General features: G+C 36.4%; 1 protein-coding gene across 1 annotated transcript in view; it reads left to right on the forward strand.

Annotated features, from left to right (window-relative positions):
- Positions 1-31: 31 nt before the first annotated feature.
- ATG3 (autophagy related 3) overlaps positions 32-21,702 on the forward strand; it is a 28,733-nt gene continuing 7,062 nt past the window's right edge. The window contains exons 1-7 of the mRNA XM_004272061.3: positions 32-523; positions 3,430-3,471; positions 7,075-7,124; positions 11,022-11,092; positions 12,448-12,555; positions 17,701-17,750; positions 19,801-19,882. Of these exons, the coding sequence (XP_004272109.1) occupies positions 452-523; positions 3,430-3,471; positions 7,075-7,124; positions 11,022-11,092; positions 12,448-12,555; positions 17,701-17,750; positions 19,801-19,882 (475 nt within the window). The 5' untranslated portion in view covers positions 32-451. The remainder of the gene's footprint in view (positions 524-3,429; positions 3,472-7,074; positions 7,125-11,021; positions 11,093-12,447; positions 12,556-17,700; positions 17,751-19,800; positions 19,883-21,702) is intronic.

Here is a 21,702-nt window from a genome sequence, read left to right on the forward strand (position 1 = left end):
GCCTTTGTCGCGTCACGTGCCCGGAGGCTCCTGTGTCACGTGAGGCCCAGGTGGCGGCGGAGCTACGGCGAGAGGGCGAGAGTAAGAAGCGGAAGCCGGAAGGGGCGCGAGTGAAGGCTGGCAGAGAAGACTCCTCCCGAGAGGGCAAGGGGTGCGCGTGCGCCCTCTTCTTCCAGCGCAGCCCCGCCGCCCTCGCTCGCGGCCAGGTGACAGCTGGGCCTGGCCTGCTGCGCGCTGCCTGGGGCGCGAGGAGCGCGCGCCCTGCCCTTGCGCGCCGCGCCGGCCGCCCCTCCCCCTCGTCCCGTCCCTCCCGTCGCGTCCCGTCCCCTTTGGTGCTGCCGGCCGGTGCTGAGGCGAGTCGGCGGCAGCGGGGACATTTTCTGACTCCCGACCACTGTCCCGGCTGCCCTTTCCTCTCCGACGCGGGGCCGGCCGCTACTCCGGCCCCAGGATGCAGAATGTGATTAACACGGTGAAGGGAAAGGCACTGGAAGTGGCTGAGTACCTGACCCCGGTCCTCAAGGTAAGCCGGGCTTGCCGGGGGTTGTCAGGCTCACGCTTGGCTCTGCAGGGACCGAGGACCGGACGCCGGGGGAGTCACGGTGTTGTCCGGTGGGGAGCGGTGTAGGGTGGTACGCGGGAAAAGGTGCAGCCCCCTCCCGCGGTCTTATCCAGCTGTTCTCTAGGGTAAACTTGGAGCGACGCTCTGTGCGTACTTCACCCGCCAGAACTCAGCTCGTCTGGGTACATCGGGTTGGAGCGTAGTCCGCAGCTAAGTGGGCTTTAGAACATTAAATCCTAACCTCGGAAGTCTTTTGAACTTTTTAAACAAGGATTTTGCTTATTTTAAAGAAATGAATCTGTTTGGTACTAAAATGACATGTTACTTTTTTTCTTTCAAATTTAGTAGTAAGTCTTGTAATTAGGAGTTTGAAATAGTAAGTTGTGAATGAGGTCGCAGCTTATTAGATTTCAGTGGAACAAGGTGAAATTTGCAACATTATTTCTTTCAGTACCGTTGAACCCAGTTTACAGGCAAAACCCCCTTTCCCAAGTTTTAAAATAGCTGAAACTAGTTCATCTTGGACGTCAGTGATAATACGGAGCAGCTTGACCCTTCTAGATACATATTTTTTTTTTACATTGGCAATAACAGCATTTTTAAACTAAAAATTGTGACACATTACCTATTACAGCAGTGACTGACTTTCTTATTTTCAAAGATAATAGAATTGCATTCGAGTTTTTCTTTTATAACCCTTTATGGTAAGTTTTTTGTTATTGTATCTTTATTTTTCCTTTCTGAAAAACGAGCAATGATAGTAAATGAATAGCGATTTCTTGCTTAAGTGTTTTTTTTTTTCTTTAAGCTTTTATTAAAATTTTACAAATCTTAGTGTAGGATGAAATATCCATGGAAATGGTTGTTCCTCTCTATTCAAGAAGTTACTCTGGTGTTCTAAGAAGATTTTACTTTGCTCCCTTTCCATGACAAAGCGAAATATTAGTCCTGCAGTTTTTAAATACTTATTTCTAAGAATGGTTTTAAAATGATGTCTTGTTGGGCCAAGTTAAAAAAAAAAGTTTATAAATGAGAACTCCAACACTTGCTATGCTTACATTTGTTTACTGTGAAACCCATCATAATTAAGATTGTTCAGTCAACTTTGAAAATTTTTTTTTTGACATTTGAATCGAATGATTCTTTTGCATATTATGTCATCTTATCAGAAACGTCTAATTTACTAGGCATACAGCATTTAAATAATACATAATTATTAAAACTTTTTAGTTTCAGGGAGAGAGGAGCAAGAGAAAAAAACCTCCCACATAAAATATAAAACTGCTATTTTGAACTTATAGGATTATGTATTGAGAAAGCATTCTACTTGTTCACCAAACTGAAAGGATGTGTTAGCTTGTTTATGTATTTTTAGTAAGAAGGAAAGCAGAATTTATGACCCTTGCCTTGATCTTCCCTGTGCAAACTGTTGGTTTACAGAGTGAATTCTTGTAGTTTCCTACTAGACATGGGAAGGCAAGGAGAAAAAGCTAAATCCCTGGGAAATAGATGATGATTTATCCCAATGAGTAAAAATTAAGAAAAATCATGGTTTGGAAGGCACATGTACAGTAAAAGCCAGAGTCCTTACAATGAACTTCAAGCCTATACTTGTTTGGTAGAGGGTCCTTTCTCACCTACTACTGGATTTTAAGCAGAAGTCCTTGTTCACTTTTGCTTAAAAGCCAGTCTGACCTTCTGTGTTATCCATCAAGCACTCTCTTGCCTTGGGTTTTGCATTTGCTCTTCCCTCTGCCTGAAATGCTCTTCCTCCAGACAGCCTTGTGGCTGGTTCCTTTCCTTAAGGTCTCTACTCTATAGTCACCCATCAGTGTAGTCTTTTTTCTCTTACCATCCTAGTTTAAATAACCATCTCTCTCCCTCCACCCCTGACCAGTTTCCTCTCTGCCCCATTTTTCTTTTTGATATTGATGACCATTTGGCTTTTCTCCCTGAACTAGAGTTTAAACTTCTTATGAGGACAAGGAGGGGTATGGTCTATTTTATTCACTCTATGTCCCTATTACCTTAAATAGTGCTTGGCATATAGTAGTTATTTGGTATGTTTTGAATCAGTAATGTTCATAAGTGAATCTTCATTTTTGTAGATTTCTACCACAAAACCTTATGTATAACTTAAACTTTAGAAAAATTTGGTAAGTTGCATCCTTGCTTTAGAGGAGAGAATATTGTATAATATCTTGGTGGAGATGAGAATAATGGGAAAGTATTAAGTGATTTAGGACTTCTAGATTTGGTTTCTAATATTACTCAAATGAGAGATTGGCTGAATTGTAATATGTTTAAACATCTTTAAGACGTTTTTCTGTTCTGTAAAATAATGATATTTCGTCATTTCACAAAATTATTTTGAGGTTTAATGTTTGTATAAATCTCTCTTTTTTTTTTTTTTTTTTTGCGGTACGCGGGCCTCTCACTGCTGTGGCCTCTCCCGTGCGGAGCACAGGCTCTGGACGCACAGGCTCAGCAGCCATGGCTCACCGGCCCAGCAGCTCCGCGGCATGTGGGATCTTCCTGGACCTGGACCGGGGCACAAACCCGTGTCCCCTGCATCAGCAGGCGGACTCTTAACCACTGCACCACCAGGGAAGCCCCTGTATAAATCTTTGAATGTTTTTCAAAAGAGCTTTGCTCTAATATAGCACTGATCACATTATATTGTGATTATTTTCATGTCAGTTTCCTGTTATACTTACATATTCCTTGAGGTCAGGTACCAGTGACAGATTGTTTTTTTGCACATGCTCCATTACCTAGATGGGTACCAAGCACATAGTTGCCCACAAACATTTTTCAGTTGAAAGTGAGAGAGAGTGTAATACTGTTATTCTTTTTACTTTCTATAGGAATCAAAGTTTAAGGAAACAGGTGTTATCACCCCAGAAGAGGTGAGTATTGAAGATATCAGTATAAAGCTGTTATTTTCTACAATTACATAAAACTGGGTGGCTTTTGTGTTTTATAAGAGAACATCTGGAAATTTAATCTTGATTTGAGTAAAATTAGATCCTGTTGACTGTATTAGCAATTTTGTAATTGTAATTACAATAATAGCAGTTCTATTTCCCATAAAAGAAAATGTAACTTCCCTCTCAGTTTGCCATTTCTCATATTTTTCTGTAATTTCTTTTTATTTAGAAATGAGGGTGGGAGAGGAAATGGAAAAGATTCCTATAGTGACTTATCCTTCACTAATATTTGTATTATATTGAGCTGTGCAGTGGGCTCTGGCGTTTGTTGTCTTGCTTCTTTCTACCCCAAACATGAGTTTTTATGGCTTTCCATTTGGAAACTTTGTCTCAATGCTTGGATATTAAGTTTTCTATCAGTATTTAGCTTAAATATTTTATTGCTACATATTTAACATTGATTTTTTTTCCCCACCATTCTTTCACTTTTTCTACTAACCAGACAATGATGAATCTGCTTAATGCTGAAACAAATGGCTCTTTCATAGGCCAGTTGTGTTTTATATACTTTTAATACAGAATTATGTTTTGAGGAATCATTTTACTCGTTCACTAAATCTATATAATAAAAGTATTGTCTTTCCTTTAGGTAGTTTATTTTGTTGTCTTTAGAGAAATACATTCTGGTCTAAAAATCCTTTTGGACTCCAGTTTTATGAATAGTTATGGTTACAGCAGACTTATTTTTTAGTCTTAATGAATGGTAAATAATTTATTTAAGCTTCACCTTTAACTCTCATTAAAAGTACCAGTCATTGGCAATGGAACTTTATTGAAATGAGGCATGTTGTATGATCTGGTTGTAAATTCCAAGACCTCAAGCCAGGGAATTAACTGATCTTTTAGTTTTCACTTGTGATGGAATCTCTTCAGTCCCCAATCCTTGTAAGTTCAAAGGATGGTGTGCTTAACTGAAAATTTTATCTAAAATTTTATCTAAAATTGTCTTCATGTTTAGTGAAGACACAGAATAGTATGGATAAAACCTAGAAGACCTGCCTTCTAGACCCATTTCTCTAATTTCTCCTATTCTGACTTAGGCAAATCAATTAATCTAGGCACAGGCCTCATGTTTCCTCATCTTTAAAATGAGGGATTTTGACTGGACATTCTCTAAAGAACCCAGTCTGCCTTAGGCATCATGAGTTTAATACCTTGAATGCCAAATAAAACTAAATTTTGAGCTTAATCATTAATGTTCTTGAAACTCAGTATCTAAAATAAAGAGCAGAGATGAAAGTGTGCTGTTTTTCTTGTACTCTTCGACTTTATCTCCTCTATGTGAAAATGGCTAATTGGTAAATAGATAGTTGGATTTAGAGATACAAGTCTGTGGTCATTGAATAGAATTAAGCAAACCATTTTAAAACAGCTACTAATCCTACAATGAATAACTCTTACACTTAGTTGTATCTTGAAGTGATTTATGAATTTCCTCATTTTTAAACAAATGCAAGGCAAAAACTAGCTCAGCTGGGTACCAACCACATAATGCTGAATTGAGATAGAGTGCAATTATGGGATTTAATTAGATTAGAATGAGTCTAGAGGAAGAAAACCAGAAGACAAAGCTTTGGATCTGTACTGAGTTGATCTGTTCATTTGTTTTCTCTTACTGTTTCTGGGCCTCTGGCTGTCAGCCTCTAACTACCTTTTTGTTTTCATTGAGAGGTGTGGAAGTATTGTGTTTAAAAATAAGGACAGGCATTATCTAATATGGTACTGTCTGACTAAAAATACTTTAATGTACAACATGTGTATGACTTGAGTAAATAGAGTACTAGTAATAGAGGATAGCTTGAAGAATAAAGTTGTTCATCAGAATGTTAATATTGATTCTACCTTGTTAAAGTTATTCAGTCTTATCCAATATTTAATCACTAAGAGAAAGCTACTGTAAGCAGTATTGAGAATTTAGAAACTTGAATCTTTCTTTTGAACATAGGAAGCATGTAATAATAATAATGGCCACTGCTAATGAGAGCAGATATACACATGTACTAAATATCATTAGTAGCATAGCAATTCTATGTTCTTTTATATTTTTCCTTATCTTCTAGTGTTTTTGTTATTTTTTCGATGGATGCCAGCAGAGGTGCTGGGGAATAAAATATTAGAGTCTTGTGATCTCAAGGCAGTATCATTAAAGAATTTTTAAGTTTTTAATTCTTTGTTTTGCTTGCACTTTGTTAAATTAATACTTTTTTGGTGATGATGAATTAGTTCCCAATAGCCGTAGAGTTGCAGCATCTGGTTGCAAAGACCCAAAATGCTTAAAACCTGGGGGAGCGGGTGTTGATTTCATTTGGGTTTTTGTCTTTACCTAATCCCTTTAAGTAGTAAAGAAATTATTCAAATAAAAGAACAGAAACATTTTGTAAAGTTACTGTTGGGAGTATGCTGCTAAATCTTATCTTGTTAATCTATCTTCTTAAAAGAAGTTACTGTCAGAACTCTTATTTTATAGAGTTTTATTCTCTCAAATTAAAGCAGAATATCATACATAGACATACTTTTCTCAGAAAGACATTAGAAGGTTAAAGATAATATAATTTTTTGCTGTATAATAAACCCATGAACAATACATGATTTTAAGTTAGAGCTGTTGTGAAATAGTAATTGGGGACGTATGTGTGCATATAGCTTGAGTTGGGACACTGCAGTTGTGTTTAACAGACTTTCATTTTCTGCTCTCAAGAATAAGCAGGACTTCTGTCTTACGATAAGATCAGTCCATGCTCATGTATAATGGAAATTCTCAGAAGATTAAACTCTTTATTCCTAAGTCTGTTTTTCATTTCTGAAGAAAAACAAAAATTTGTACAACGTTCAGCCTGCCCAGAAAGTCCAAGATGTGTTAGAGGATTCAATTTTTTAATTGTCTTGGTGTTTTCTGATTCAATCCAAAAGCTTCTAACTTTTTCCCCATTGTTTGGCAGTACATTTCTCACTTTTATTAATGATTCCTTTAATATTGTGAAAAAGCTTTCAAAATAAGATGTTACTTAATTTTTTTTAAAAATGAGGGAGAAAAACTGTGTGCACTGTGATGTAATAAACTATTCTTACATCATAGACCTGTAGTTATTTAGTAATTTTTTCAAAGATCTTCATTGACTTTTCAACCATTAGCAAGAATCGCTCTACATTTCATTCATCCATAAAGTGGTGTTTGGCATTTTAAAATCCTGTTGTGTTACCCTTATTCATTTCATGGTACTGTATGCTTTTGGCATTATCTAAATCCAGTGATTACAATTGAATAAAAAAATTAACAGCACTCAATATTTTTTCTTCCAAAATTAATATACATTTTCATGGATGTTAAAAATTTTGTAGTTTTAATAAATATTCAAAAATAAATCTTTAGGCTGGTAGAGCAAGTTGGTGCTGTTTGCATTAATTGATTATTTTGAATCAAGTTTATACAGGATGATCCCTTTGGTATTTTGCCACCTTATATTCAATGATGTTCAATTTTTCTTTTTTCCTTTTTTCATATTTCTTCTAAATCTTCAATAGTTTGTAGCAGCTGGAGATCACTTAGTCCACCACTGTCCAACATGGCAATGGTAAGTACTCTTGAGTGAGGAATAGAAAGTTTATAAAAGGTGTGACTTCATAATTTTGGCAGTTTACAAAATAGATTAGTGCATGAAAATTAGAATGACCTGTTTAACCCTCCTCTAGTAGATTTTTCTATTAAATAGTGCTCCAGTGTTGCTAAAGTAAAATAAATGAAGAAAAACTGAGCATTATGCCTGCTTTGTTTTGCTCTGTTAGCACGAAAGGTGGAGATTTTTGAGATAAATGCCTTACTTCCTTTACCAGTATTCTGTTTCTTTATAGTGTCTAAGTCTGTTCTTGTGGTGGGTCTTTAAAAAATAATTTTCAAAAGTTTAATAACTTTGATTAGCTTTTTTTTTCTGTTCATAAGAGTAATATTTAACATCTTTATTGGAGTATAATTGCTTTACAGTGTTGTGTTAGTTTCTGCTGTGTAACAGTGAATCAGCTGTATGTATACATATATCCCCATATCCCCTCCCTCTTGCATCTCCATCCCACCCTCCCTATCCCACCCCTCTAGGTGGTCACGAAGCACCGAGCTGATCTCCCTGTGCTACACAGCTGCTTCCCACTGGCTATCTATTTTACATTTGGTAGTGTATATATGTCAGTGCTACTCTCTCACTTCGTCCCAGCTTACCCTTCCCCCTCCCCATTTCCTCAAGTCCATTCTCTACATCTGCATCTTTATTCCTGTCCTGTCCCTAGGTTCATGAGGACCTTTTTTTTTTTTTTAGATTCCATATATATGTGTTAGCATATGGTATTTGTTTTTCTCTTTCTGACTGACTTCACTCTGTATGACAGACTCTAGGTCCATCCACCTCACTACAAATAGCTCAATTTCATTTCTTTTTATGGCTGAGTAATATTCCATTGTATATATGTGCCACATCTTCTTTATCCATTCATCCGATGATGGACACTTAGGTTGTTTCCATCTCCGGGCTGTTGTAAATAGAGCTGCAGTGAACATTGTGATACATGACTCTTTTTGAATTATGGTTTTCTCAGGATATATGTCCAGTAGTGGGATTGCTGGGTCATATGGTAGTTGTATTTTTAGTTTTTTAAGGAACCTGATTAGCTTATTTTTCAAATTCAAATGTATTGAATTTTTTTTTGTGTGTGGTACGTGGGCCTCTCACTGTTGTGGCCTCTCCCGTTGCGGAGCACAGGCTCTGGACACACAGGCTCAGTGGCCATGGCTCACGGGCCTAGCTGCTCCGTGGCATGTGGGACCTTCCCGGACCGGGGCACGAACCTGTGTCCCCTGCATCGGCAGGCGGACTCTCAACCACTGCGCCACCAGGGAAGCCCTGAATTTTTTTATGACATTAATAACTGCAGAATTTTGCAGAATCTTATGGTTCTTTACCATAAGACCTTCTTTAAGGTTCAAAAGTTTCTCCCCTTTTTAGGAATGAGCTCAAAAGTTGAGAGATTCATGATACCAAATAAGGTCTTAATTGGAAATCTACTTGTAACAGACTTTTCAAATTTTTATTTTCCTCATTAACTTTTCTTTTAATTATAAAGTAATTTAAGCAACTAGCAGTTCTTGTAATGTGTTTTTTAAATATCTGAATAATAACAGAATGTTTTAAAACAACTTCAGTTTCATTACTTTGAACACTTACGATAAAAGCATCTGGCAGTAGCTGCAAAATTGATCCCAATACTGGCAGACTATTTTAATTAGGCTAGAATTGTTTGGAATTATCATCTTGTTTGTATATGAGTGGTTCAACTTGTTACATCCTTTTTTTTCCCTCAGTGACACTTTTTCAATTGTAGTTGAAAGGTAGAGTTTTGATTTGGGAGCAGGGGTTCTAGAATTAACAAGATTCTAATTGATAATGTTTTCCTTAATATCTAAAGAGCTTAAATAATTAAACTATTTAAAATCACAGTTAGAATTCTCTTTCATCTGTGGCCTCTTCTATTACCCTTAATTTTTTTTTTTTAACAAGTCCTTGCCCCTCTGTGAGTTTCATGATTCTGTCTGTCCCCTGTTTGGGGACCGTGGGCCTTTTGGGATCTGTAAAATAATAAAGTGGGTTCCTGGACTGTTTTCAATATTTCAGAAAGTCAAAGAGAAACTGCATTTGTGTCACCGAGCCTTTGGCCAATGCCCAACCTACCCTTAATTTTTATGCTTAACACGTATCCAGAATAGTTCTTACTGCTTTTGATCAATTGCTCTTTATCTTGTAGAACATTGTTTTTTATGTAACAAGGAAGGCCGAAATGTCAGGTTCATTTATTTTTATGTCCTTGTCTTTCCTATGTGTATTTCTGTTCCATATTTTAAATTATGTTCATATTATAGAAGCGTTCTGATTTTAGACTTTTTTCCTCCCTAAATTGTTAAAACTATATTTAGCTATGTTGTGGTCTACAATATATTTGTATATTTCAAGTCATATAGATATATAAAATTTAAGGTAATAGTCATTCTATGGAAAAAGAACTAAAGGATTTTCTTCAATACACGTGTGATAGATATACATTTTCTTTATTCAGATTTCTTTGTTGAAGCCCTTAGTTGTCTAGTTAGTTTAGTTGTATAATCTATAGTATTGTTATAGGGGTTGGTATATATAGACAGGATCTTCTTTTAGCAGGTAGTAGTTTATAGTTCCATTTCATAAATTGTGATGGTTTAAATAATTTTATTGTAACTTAGAACTCAATTATATCACACTCCAATGTCTATACTTCGGCTAAATTGTTGGGGCCAAAGGAGCAATTCATTTTAAATCAGTGCTAGAAGCAGACCATTTCTATGCTATATGTTCATGTTTACAGGTGCCATCGTGACTGTATTATATCATCTTCCCACAGAACTTCAGGCATTACCATGATGTTGTTGAATTTGACACTTGGAAATGGTCTAAAGATACTAGAAGCCTGCCAGATGGTTTTAGGACATTTCCTGGCTTTATCTTATGCTCAAATCTATGGTTTGAAGTTTAGACTGAAGCTTAAGACGGCAGCAGAACTCAAAATTTATGCTCATTTATATTTTTGACAGATACCACATGCCACTCTAACTCTGACCAATTCCCCTAGGTGACCCACAGAAGAATCTTTGAACAAATTTCTTAGTGAGATATTCCACAGTAGCCCCCCAAAATCAAATAGCTGGCTCTGACCCACAGAGGGAGCAGTGTTCAAGAGCAGGAGCCCTAGTCACTTGGCTCCATCCTGGCTCCTCTGCCTTCTGGTTTTGTGACTGTGGGCAACCCGACTTCTTTAAGCTTTTGTTTACTTATAAAATGGGAATATAAATATTACTCAGTATTTAGATATCTGCGGATTATATAAAAATACTGCATGTTAGAGTTCTAGGTCCTATACTTAATATGCACTCAGTAAAAGGATTTTTTGTTTGTTACACCATTATTCTCAACATTATCATCTTGTGATTCAAAGCATCTTTTATCTCTTAGTTCCAATTTTAATACAGTGGTAGGAATGTGGATCTTGTGAACCACCTACTTTGTTATGTAATGTCATGGAGCTATTTTTCTGCCTCTTCTTGGTCTTCAGATGAGCAGTACTTTAAGATTAAAAATCTGAATGAGATTATATTTGGTTAGAGGCAAACACAATAGTTGCATAATATAGTTCTGTATTATTCTACCTTTTTGTCTAATATTTAATCCAAATTCTTTTGGTCTGTCTGCATCTCTTGGTACATTTCACTTACAATAAATATTGCTGTGCTCTTCATTGCCGTGACGTATGTCACTTATGGCATCCTTCCCAAACCAATCCTAAAATAATTTTCTCAGGGGTGTGGATTGTGTAGTGTTGAGATTAACATGTGATACCTTCTGTCTTTGTCTTTTAAAATATTTTTTGTATTTTGGTGCTTTTCACTCTTTTTAAAGGGCTACAGGAGAGGAATTGAAAGTGAAGGCTTACCTACCATCAGGCAAACAATTTTTGGTCACCAAAAATGGTAAGAATTATGTTGTATGTATTAGTTAATTTTGCGCAAAGAGTTAACATTTTTTAAAAAACCTTAGCACTTGCTGATCTTAATTCATGCTTAAAGCGGTACTTGCAGCTTCCCTCATACAGAAATTTGGAAATTTAATGAAACTCTGGATTTTCTATGGGTAGAGTATTTTTTCCATACTTGATTTTATCTCCTTCCTTTTTGTTATTTCTTTTTGCCAAAAAAGTCTAGTTTTAAGATATGAAGGAAAAGAGCTTTAAGCAAAATGGACTTTTTTCTCATTGAGCTTTTTAAGCAGACTTCATAATCATAATCTTTTTAGCTATTTTAATCATCTTTAGACTTTAATTTTTCATGGAAAGTATAACTTATACTATCTTTGATATCTAAAATCTCAAAGCTAGAGGTTTTATTGTCCGTTGTGTCATTGAAAGATTGCCTATAGGCACAAAAATGTTTCTGAAACAGGTATTTATGAAGTTAATGAAGTTATTTATGAAGCTAATTTGAAAACAACATCAAAACGTTGTTACAGTCCCTATCTAATCACATAACAATACATTGATTTCTATTCTAATTTGCTTATTATAGGAAAGGGAAAACATGTACAAAACATCAGTTTTTTATTTCCTACAGTATATGTTTTGATAGGATTGGTCATTTATATCTTGCTTGTTTTAAAAAAAAATCAGGAGATTAATAGCATTTTGTTGACCCCATGTCGTAATGTTGTTACCTTATAATTTTTCAATTTTAGGCTTATATGAATTATAATACCTGTTATTCGATACATTTGCTATATGAAAAACTTGGCACCAATTTGTATAAGAGAGTAAAGTTTAGCAGGTTAGTGAACTTTAACTGGTTTATCCATTATGAATAGCTGGAGCTTAAATATGAATTATGAAATACATGTTGAAAGTTATTTTAGGATTGCAAACCAGAGGTCACCTCTACCGCCTCCGAGTGTGACAGGTGGTGCCTCCATGTCCTGAGAGTAAAGCTGTTAAAATAGTATATTATTCATTAGCCTGAGGTTGAACGATGTCATCTCTGACTTCAGCTTTGTTGATCTTCACAGATCATCAGGGTAGAGAATATATAGAACACTCCCAGTAGAGCCTTTGTATTTGTCTTCTAACAAAGCTATTTAGGGAAAGATAAGTGTGGTCAAATAATTTTGTGGGTTGAATGTAACTCTTAAATTAAGTACTCCTATTAGAAGTAAAATATAATATTTACCTAATATTTTGGTGGCAGAAATATATTTTATGGAATAAAGTTTCTCTTTTTTTAATGGATTTATAGGAAGCAGATTATGTCCTAGTAACTGTTTTTGCCATTTTTTTTTACAGTGCCATGCTACAAGCGGTGCAAACAGATGGAATATTCAGATGAATTGGAAGCTATCATTGAAGAAGATGATGGTGATGGGGGATGGGTAGATACTTATCATAATACAGGTAAGAGGAGATTAGAATGGCATGTATTTAGTTTAAATTGTTTTAAACTCCTTTACAATCTTTTATAACAGCCTTCATTTTTAAAAAAAGGCTACATAAAGGCATATTATGACTTAGTTTTAATAAAGAAAATACGTTCTGAGTTTAAATCTAGGATACTATAAACAAGTTTTCTCCCTCTAACTCCTAGAGAATAGGAGGTATATCAAATGTAGTGGTAGAGCAGGGTTTCCCAGTCTTAGTACTATAAACATTTTGGGCAGGATAGTTCTTTGTCATAGCATTTTCTGTGCATTGCAGAATGTTTAGCAGTATCTCTGGGCTCTACCCACTAGATGCCTGTCACATCCTCCCAGTTATGACAACCAGAAAAGCCTCTAGACATTGCCAGATATTCTGCGAGGGGCAAAATTGCTACTCTCAGTTGATACTCACTGCAGTAGTCAGAGGGCTAAATAATCTGCACAGGAAAAAGTACCTCATTAAGTCTGTTTCTCCTCTTCTCTGAGTAAAGGATACTGCCATCATTTCCTTATGATGATATAGAAACAGATTTAGGAATTGAGCTCCTTGATTTGAAGCTCTTTTGTTCCTTAATGAGTTGAATGTTGTCATGTCAAGGCCTAGAGAAAATAGATTGAACAACTTCTTAAAATAATTTCAAAAATCATCCTCTCTTCTCCACTGAGTAGTGCTGTTGGACATTTTTTTTCTTCTTTTTTCCCCTGGATCTTTCCAGAATCTTTTAGCTGCTCTGCTTTAGTCTTCACATGACTGGGAAATATGAGTAGCACATCTGTAGGAAATTGCCTGTTGACTGAATAGAGCCATTGGTTATAGCACTGTATTTCTGATATCAAGTTAGTGAGTTTCTCAAGCTGTCTAGTTGTATTTTATTCCATAACCCCTACCCCAAAATCCAGGTACATATTTACAGAGGCATTCATCACAGAGATAAGCAGGTGCCGGAATGATTGGATTGACAGAAATCTATTACAGAAATTCTACAACTAAAGAAATGTTTGCCATGTTGACAGAAGACAAGTAGCATCATTTTCTTACATAGAAAGCAACATAGTATTATACTTCATTTGATGTGGTGTACATAAATTCTAAGTAATGTTTATGAGAGATACCCTTAGAATTTTAGGTTTAAACTATATTCTGATTAGCTTAAAGCAGTGCTTCCAGCTGACTCATGAGGCTAGGTGCCTGGTTCTTTATTCACCTCAGTTCCCTTTGCTTCATTACTGCTTTTCTTCTCTCAGGTTTCTTTTACTTCTGTTAGCCCTTGTGTTAGTCATGATTCTCCAGAGAAACCAGGGATATAAATACAGACAGGTTTGTTTTGAGGAATTGGCATATGTGATTGTGGAAGCCAACAGTTCTGAAATGTACAGGTCAGGCTGGCCAGCAGCCTGAAGACTCAGGGAACAGTTGATTGCTGCAGCTGGAGTCTAAGGGCAGTCTGGAGGCAGAATTAATTCTTCTTCTTGAGCACTCAGTCTTTTTCTCTTAAGGCCTTCGACTGATTGAATGAGGCTCACCCACATCATGGAGGGTAATCTGCTTTACTCTAAGTATACTGATTTAAATGTTAAGCACATCTAAAAAATACCTTCACAGCAACATCTAGACTGCTGTTTGATCAAACTATGGGACACAATAACCTACCCAAGTTGAGTTGACATGTGAAATTAACCATCACAGCCTTATAGAGTATTACCTTCATTAGAATCATTTGAGCTGTCTTTTTCTTTGCCAGGATGTCCTACTTTTAGGAGAGTCTGGTTTAATGGGATACTACTACATTATATTTAAACAGATTGAAGAGATTTATTTTCTTTTGTTTCTATGTAGTAGATTCAGTGAATTGTTTTGTAATAGCAATTTATTACGTTAATATTTGGGCTTTACTGTTATAAAATAATCATACCTATCATAAAATAATTTCTAGAAAAACTACTGTGAAGTAAAAGTTTTATGCTAGAGCTGTGGATTGTGACATTTTCCTTTTGTGAAAATGAGTCATTCTTTGGTTTGGATATATTGAGCAGACACATCAAAGCTTTAGAAGATTAACAAGGGAGCAAAGCATATTTTGTATTTAGGGGTTTTTTTTCTTTAATATTTCCCATCCTTGTTGAACTATTTAATTGAGAACACTGATGGGTATTTTGAATTAGAAATATTATTTAACTGACTTATGATGCTGCCATCTGCTTAATGTCCCTTTCATTGAGATAAGTAGGTTCCAAGGTAGTTGCTTAATGAGGTGCACTGGACAGAGCATTGAACCAAAAAGGTATGGGTTGAGTCCCAGATTATTCATGTAACTGTCTGTGAGATTCATGCAAATTACTTTCTTTTTCTGGAGACTTCCTTTCTTTATAGGGAGAAATCATTATCTTACAGAATAGTGTTTGTAAGGATTATATAAGATATAGAAACAGTAAAATAAAAAGTCCTATATAAATCTGATATGATATTACTACCTCTGAATGTCCAGGATTTCTGAAGCAAATAGCATATATTTTTTAAATTTTAAAAAATTAATTTATTTTATTTTTGGCTGTGTTGGGTCTTTGTTGCTGCACGTGGGCTTTCTCTAGTTACGGCAAGCAGGGGCTACTCTTTGTTGCAGTGCACGGGCTTCTCATTGCGGTGGCTGCTCTTGTTGCACAGCAGGGGCTCTAGGCACGCGGGCTTCAATAGTTGTGGCATGTGGGCTCAGTAGTTGTGGCTCACGGGCTTAGTTGCTCCGCGGCATGTGGGATTTTCCCGGACCAGGGCTCGAACCCGTATCCCCTGCATTGGCAAGCAGATTCTTAGCCACTGTGCCACAAGGGAAGCCCCTAAATAGCATATTTAGTATAACCAGTATCCTGTTGAAAAAATTTCAGTGCAGGTTTAAATATAAATACTGGGTTGGCCAAAAAGAGCATTCGGTTTTTAAATAAAAATAAAAGACACATTTTTCATTTTCACCAAGAACTTTCCTGAACAACGTATTCACCCTTCTGTTCCACTACCTTCTGCCATTTTTCAGGCAACTTCATAATTTCATCTTCCCAAAACTTTATATCTTTTTTTTTTTTTTTGCGGTACGCGGGCCTCTCACCGTTGTGGCCTCTCAGGCTGCAGAGCACAGGCTCCGGACGCGCAGGCTCAGCGGCCATGGCTCACGGGCGCAGCCGCTCCGTGGCATGTGGGATCCTCCCGGACCGGGGCACGAACCCATGTCCCCCGCATCGGCAGGTGGACTCCCAACCACGGCGCCACCAGGGAAACTCAAAACTTTATATCTTTTTGAGCAAAGAACTGTTCCAGGTGCCTTTTACAGTCTTCCAGGGAATTTAAATTTTTTCCATTAAGAGAATTTTGTAAAGACTGAAATCATTGGAAATTCGAAGGTGCAATGTCTGGTGAATATGGCAGATGAATCAGAACTTCCCAGCCAAGCTGTAACAGTGTTTGCCTGGTCATCAAAGAAACATGTGGTCTTGTATTATCCTGATGGAAGATTATGTGTTTTCTGTTGACTAATTCTGGACGCTTTTCACTGAGTGCTGCTTTCAGTTCGTCTAATTGGGAGCATTACTTGTTGGAATTAATCGTTTGGTTTTCCAGAAGGCGCTCATAATAGAGGACTCCCTTCCAATCCCACTATATACACAACATCACCTTCTTTGGATGAAGACCGGCTTTTGGTGTGGTTGGTGGCGGTTCATTTTGCTTGCCCCACAGGCTTTGCCATTCCACGTTATTGTACAGTATCCACTTTTCACTGCCCGTCACTGCTTGTTTTAAAAACGGAACGTTTTCATTATGTTTCAGTACAGAATCGCATGCGGAAATACAGTCAAGAAGGTTTTTTCCAGGGACTTCGCAGTGGTTAAGAATCCACCTACCATTGCAGGGGACTTGGGTTCGATCCCTGGTCCAGGAAGATCCCACATGACGTGGAGCAACTAAGCCTGTGCACTGCAACTACGGAGCCTGCACTCCAGAGCCTACGTGCCACGAATTTGAAACCCGTGTGCTCTAGGGCCCCCATGCTGCAACTACTGAAGCCCGTGCACCTAGAGCCCATGCTCCACAACAAGAGAAGCCAACACAGTGAGAAGCCCGCACACTGCAAGAAAGAGTAGCCTCTGCTCGCCGCAACTAGAGAAAAAAAAAAGCCTGCACACAGCAACAAAGACCCAATGCAGCCAAAAAAAAAAAAAAAAGGTTTTTTCTGCTTATCTTATGTGGAACCCAAACATCAAAGTGATTAACATAACCAAGCTGGTGCAAATGATTTTCAACGCTTGATTTGGATATTTTGCGTATGTTGGCTATCTCCCATGTGGTGTAACGTTGATTGTTCTTAATTAATGTCTCAAATTGATCAGTATCAACCTCAACTGGTCTACCTGACCGTGGAGCATTGTCCAGAGAGAAATCTCCAGCACGAAACTTCACAAACCACTTTTGACATGTTCGATCAGTCACAGCACCTTCTCCATACACTACACAAATCTTTTTTTTGCATTTCTGTTATGTTTTTACCTTTCTTGAAATAATAAAGCATAATATGCCGAAAATGTTGTTTTTCTTTCATCCTCAACAGTAAAATGGCTACACAAAAATTCACCAATTTTGATGTTTTTTTTTTAAATGCATGCTGATATGACAGCTGTCACGTACAATCTAAAAAAATTGTTTGGAATGAAGTTAGATAACTAAATGCTATTAGAGCCATCTTACGGAAAACACCGAATGAACCTTTTGACCAACCCTGTATGACTCCTGTAATCTCTTAATCTGTTCATTTTATGAGGATGAATATTTATTTAGATAGACTCACACAAGGAAAGTAAATAAGTGAAGAATAGTAAATGAGGAATGATAGAGTAGGATAATTTATGGTAAAATATTAAATTGGTATTTAAAATTTTTAATTTTATTTTTAATATGAAAGGACCCTTTGGGATTATTTATTCCTATTAGAGTTCATTTGTGAAAGTGCTGCTAACATTGCCTCCTCGTTTCAGAGAACTTTGAGAATTTAGGTAATAAGTATTTTTATATTTCTTAAATCAGGTAAATGGAGGATGTTTACAACTTAATTTTAGTTATATTCTGCTGAATTTTAAACAGGTATTGCAGGAATAACCGAAGCAGTTAAGGAGATTACACTGGAAAGCAAGGTACTGGTTGTTTACTTACGTTTCTAAATTCAGTGACCTAGTTATTTGCATGTATATTTATTTTGAGATTATTCATATCATTTTTATGCAAACTCTAATTATTTATTATCAAGCTCTTTTAAATTCTAGCTATTTTATTCCCTCTCATTTTTCTACATCAACATACCAAAACACTGCTGTTTCCCAATGCTTCTCTTTTCTTTAATCTGTCAAATGGTTAAGAAGAACATTTTTTGAGATTGTAACTGGTTAAAATCTACAAATTTTTTTACTAATTGGGAAGATTTCTAGACCATTTTAAAAGAAACGGCTTTTTAAGTATAAGTACAAAATGGTCTTCAAGTGGAGGTTTTGAGGGGATTTATTTACTTGCTGATCAGTAGCTGCTGATGGTATCATGTTTAAATTTGTAGTTTAAACATTAAGTAATTTACTCATTTCTTCTGTAGTTTCTTAATTTACTGCTAATTTGAAGGATTCTTGTTTTTTTGTTTTATTTTTTTTGAAAATTTAAAGGAAACTTTAGTTTATGTCATCCAAAATCATGACATTTTGGATGAGTGGAAGCTTAATGGGTTTCATTGTACAGTTTATTTGAAGGAAGGGTAAAAATATATAATTGGGTAGAAATTTTCTGCTTGAAAGTTTTCAGTTAATTTAGACTATCTGTATTACATTAGCTTTTCCATTTCTAGAGAAAGAATGATTACAGTTGTCTTCATATTTTTGATATAGTTGTTTGAAATAATATAGAAAAAATACGAAATGCCTTCACCCTTATCTTTTCTTAACTATTTTGTTCACAGTCAAATCTCTTAGAAGATAGAATATTTGGACAGAATAATTGTGTTCCTTTTGTCCTTATGAAACATTCAACTACAACAGTTCCTAGTTTAAGATAGTTTTCTTTATGTGTTTTTGTCATTTGGATCTTTTGGGATTTGTTACCTGGGGCTTAACAGAAGGTGTTAGAAACCAAAACAATATTTTTTTTCCCTGTGTACAATTTTATGCTTGCTAGGGATTTAAGGTTCAGTTCAGCCTGAGAATTCATCCTTTTGAAGTTTTACTTTTTGGAGAATTTGAATGATAAAGGAAAAATTACATAAATGGCTTTGCTGCTTCAGAAGCTCCTGTTTACTCCAGCCATTAGTATGTATGCTTCAGACTTTGGGAATGATAAATGGCAGAGGAGTGTGGATAGCATTATTTGATAGGTTTATGGTAATTCTTTTAAGAATTTTTAATAAATGCAATAATGGTTAATATGGTACTTTGTATCCCACTTAACATTCTTATGTCCTAGTAAAGGTTGAATATTTAGAATTAATTTACAACTAGAATATATCTTCCCTGTCACTTCCTGTTTAATATAGAATTTACATGATTATTTATAATTTAGTGCTTAGAATACTTGCTATCCAGAGTAAAATTATAAATTAGGTGAAACTAAATGTCCAATTTTTTTACCTACTACATTGACTTCAGATTTTTAGAATATTAATTTCGTGAAAATGATAATTGTATATTAGGCTTGGCTTTGATTAGCATTATTTCATTCTAGTGCAAATGTAGTTAAGAACTGAAATCTTATGTGTTCTAGTAACTGTAATTGCTTAATTCAGTCAGGAATGTTAACAAATTAGAGAATATGATATTTATAATAATAAATTTAACTTATAAATGTATTGTGATTTATAGATATATAGCTTTTTCTCCTTTAAGTGTGCAAGTTAACTTTGAATTGGTTTTCTAATACTAATGAATTGCTTAACTAGAAGTATTGTTTTGTTGGAAGTGCAACTGGCAACTTTTTTAGATGACTTGGTGCTTCTATGATACTTTTATATTTTTCAGTCACAGCACTTAGCACATCACTCTTAAAGATTGGCTTATGGGTTTGTCATCTGATGGAGGAGTTTCTTGAGCATAAGAACTATCTTATCACTCTTATTTTTACAGTGGTTAGTTAGCACTGCCGGCATGTGGGTGCTCAGTATTTGAACTAATGAACGTATTTAAGTGACTTTAAATATAATCAATTTCAAAGGACAGTATAAAACTCCAGGATTGCTCAGCATTATGTGAGGAGGAGGAAGAGGAAGATGAAGGAGAAGCTGCAGATATGGAAGGTATTGTGTTCTGGATTTGCTTTACTCACAATAGAATATTGCTTTTAGAATTGGTGTAATTGATGTGAGTTAAGAATTCTACTCCATTGAGTTCTAAATTTAACATTTAACAGCCTAGAGAGGATTTGTTTAGTTTAAATTTAATCAGCACAGAACTTATCTTGGTCTTAGACTCTTCTACTTCACCCAGAGCATAGCTGTGATAGCATTATTTCTGCTGAGATCAGTACTGATCATAAATCTTTAATGCTGGGTACAGCCGTAAGACACAGATTCTTAAGCTAATTCTTAAATTCTTTCAGAACAGAACAAAATTTGTTCTGGCATTTAGTATTTTCTTTTTCCTTTTTGATAACATCTTACTACTAAAACCTTATGATAGTGATTCTTAATGGGGCCTTTTGAACTACATGGAATCCCTCCACTGCTCCCTGAAAATCTGAAGTGCCTTCCTAGGATTGCTAGCTGAGACTCACTGCATTAGTGAATCATTGTTACAAGAGATTGAAACCCACTGTACTAACATAACACAGTAATACGGGTCTAAAAGTATACAGCTTTGATTCTGTTAACCATTTCCTCCTCTTTTTTTTCCTCCCTTGATTTTTTTTTTTTTTTTTGCGGTACGCGGGCCTCTCACTGTTGTGGCCTCTCCCGTTGCGGAGCACAGGCTCCGGACGCGCAGGCTCAGCGGCCATGGCTCACGGACCCAGCCGCTCCGCGGCATGTGGGATCTTCCCAGACCGGGGCACGAACCCATGTCCCAAACCCGTGTCCCCTGCATCGGCAGGCGGACTCTCAACCACTGCGCCACCAGGGAAGCCCCTCCCTTGATTTTTTGACACAGGATTTTCCTCCTCTTTCCTTGACTGTTTCTTGTAAAAAGTCATCTTGCTGGGCTCTTTTACTTCTGCTTCACTGTTAAATGTTACTATTTCATGGGGTTTCACTTTTTTTTTTTTTCTGCTCACTCCCAGGTAGATTTTTATCTACTCTTATGACTTCTGTAATTGAATACTGTGGTCTGGCACAGAATTGTTTACAACAGGAAAAATGGTATATAAATTACATTAGATTCTCTATAAGAGTTTAAATATGACTGTGTATGTATAGAGAGAAGGTTAGTTGGAAAAAGGAAGAGGATTTAAAAAAGACAGGGCAGATACTTTGGAGGCTGTAAGGTGGCTAAATCCCCCCAATACATAGGATTTAGTGAGAGAGAATGCAAATGTAGAAGGTAGTGTCAGTAGAGTTGAAGCACCATAATGGCAAGTGGTGTTCGATGATGAGGAGGTGACAGCATAGCCTAATCAACCAGCGTAGCCTTTACTTAAAAGTACCTTTTTTAGTTTTGTTTCCTAAATTACTTTGAGTTTCTGTGAAACCTAGCTGTATATCTGTTCCTGAATTCTAGTAAGAGTCTTGTCCTTATTTCCACTGTGTACTCCTATTCTTTGAGGAAATCCAAATGAGTTACTTGTAACCGAAATTGCTCACAGCAACCTCATATACCATTTCTGCGCTCAAGACATCCATGTCTAAACCCCCAACCCAGATCTCCTGAATTTCATATCTACTTGTTTAGTTTCATTTCTACGTGGATGTCTCATAATTGTCAGAACCACCTTCTGTACAAATACTCTTTCTGGGTTCCATTTGTCTCTGAATGGCATACAGTTGTCCCGGTTGGAGTGGGGAACCTTATGAATAAAGTACTGCTTTTAGAGTACAAGCTGTGGGACTGCCTTAAATATCTGGCAGCCTTTTAGTATGTTGGTTACATTTCCCTTGGATAGAGTTAAAGAAACAATTGCTATATA

Source organism: Orcinus orca, chromosome 5 (genome assembly GCF_937001465.1).
Source record: "Orcinus orca chromosome 5, mOrcOrc1.1, whole genome shotgun sequence".
In the NCBI taxonomy this organism is placed as follows: domain Eukaryota; kingdom Metazoa; phylum Chordata; class Mammalia; order Artiodactyla; family Delphinidae; genus Orcinus; species Orcinus orca.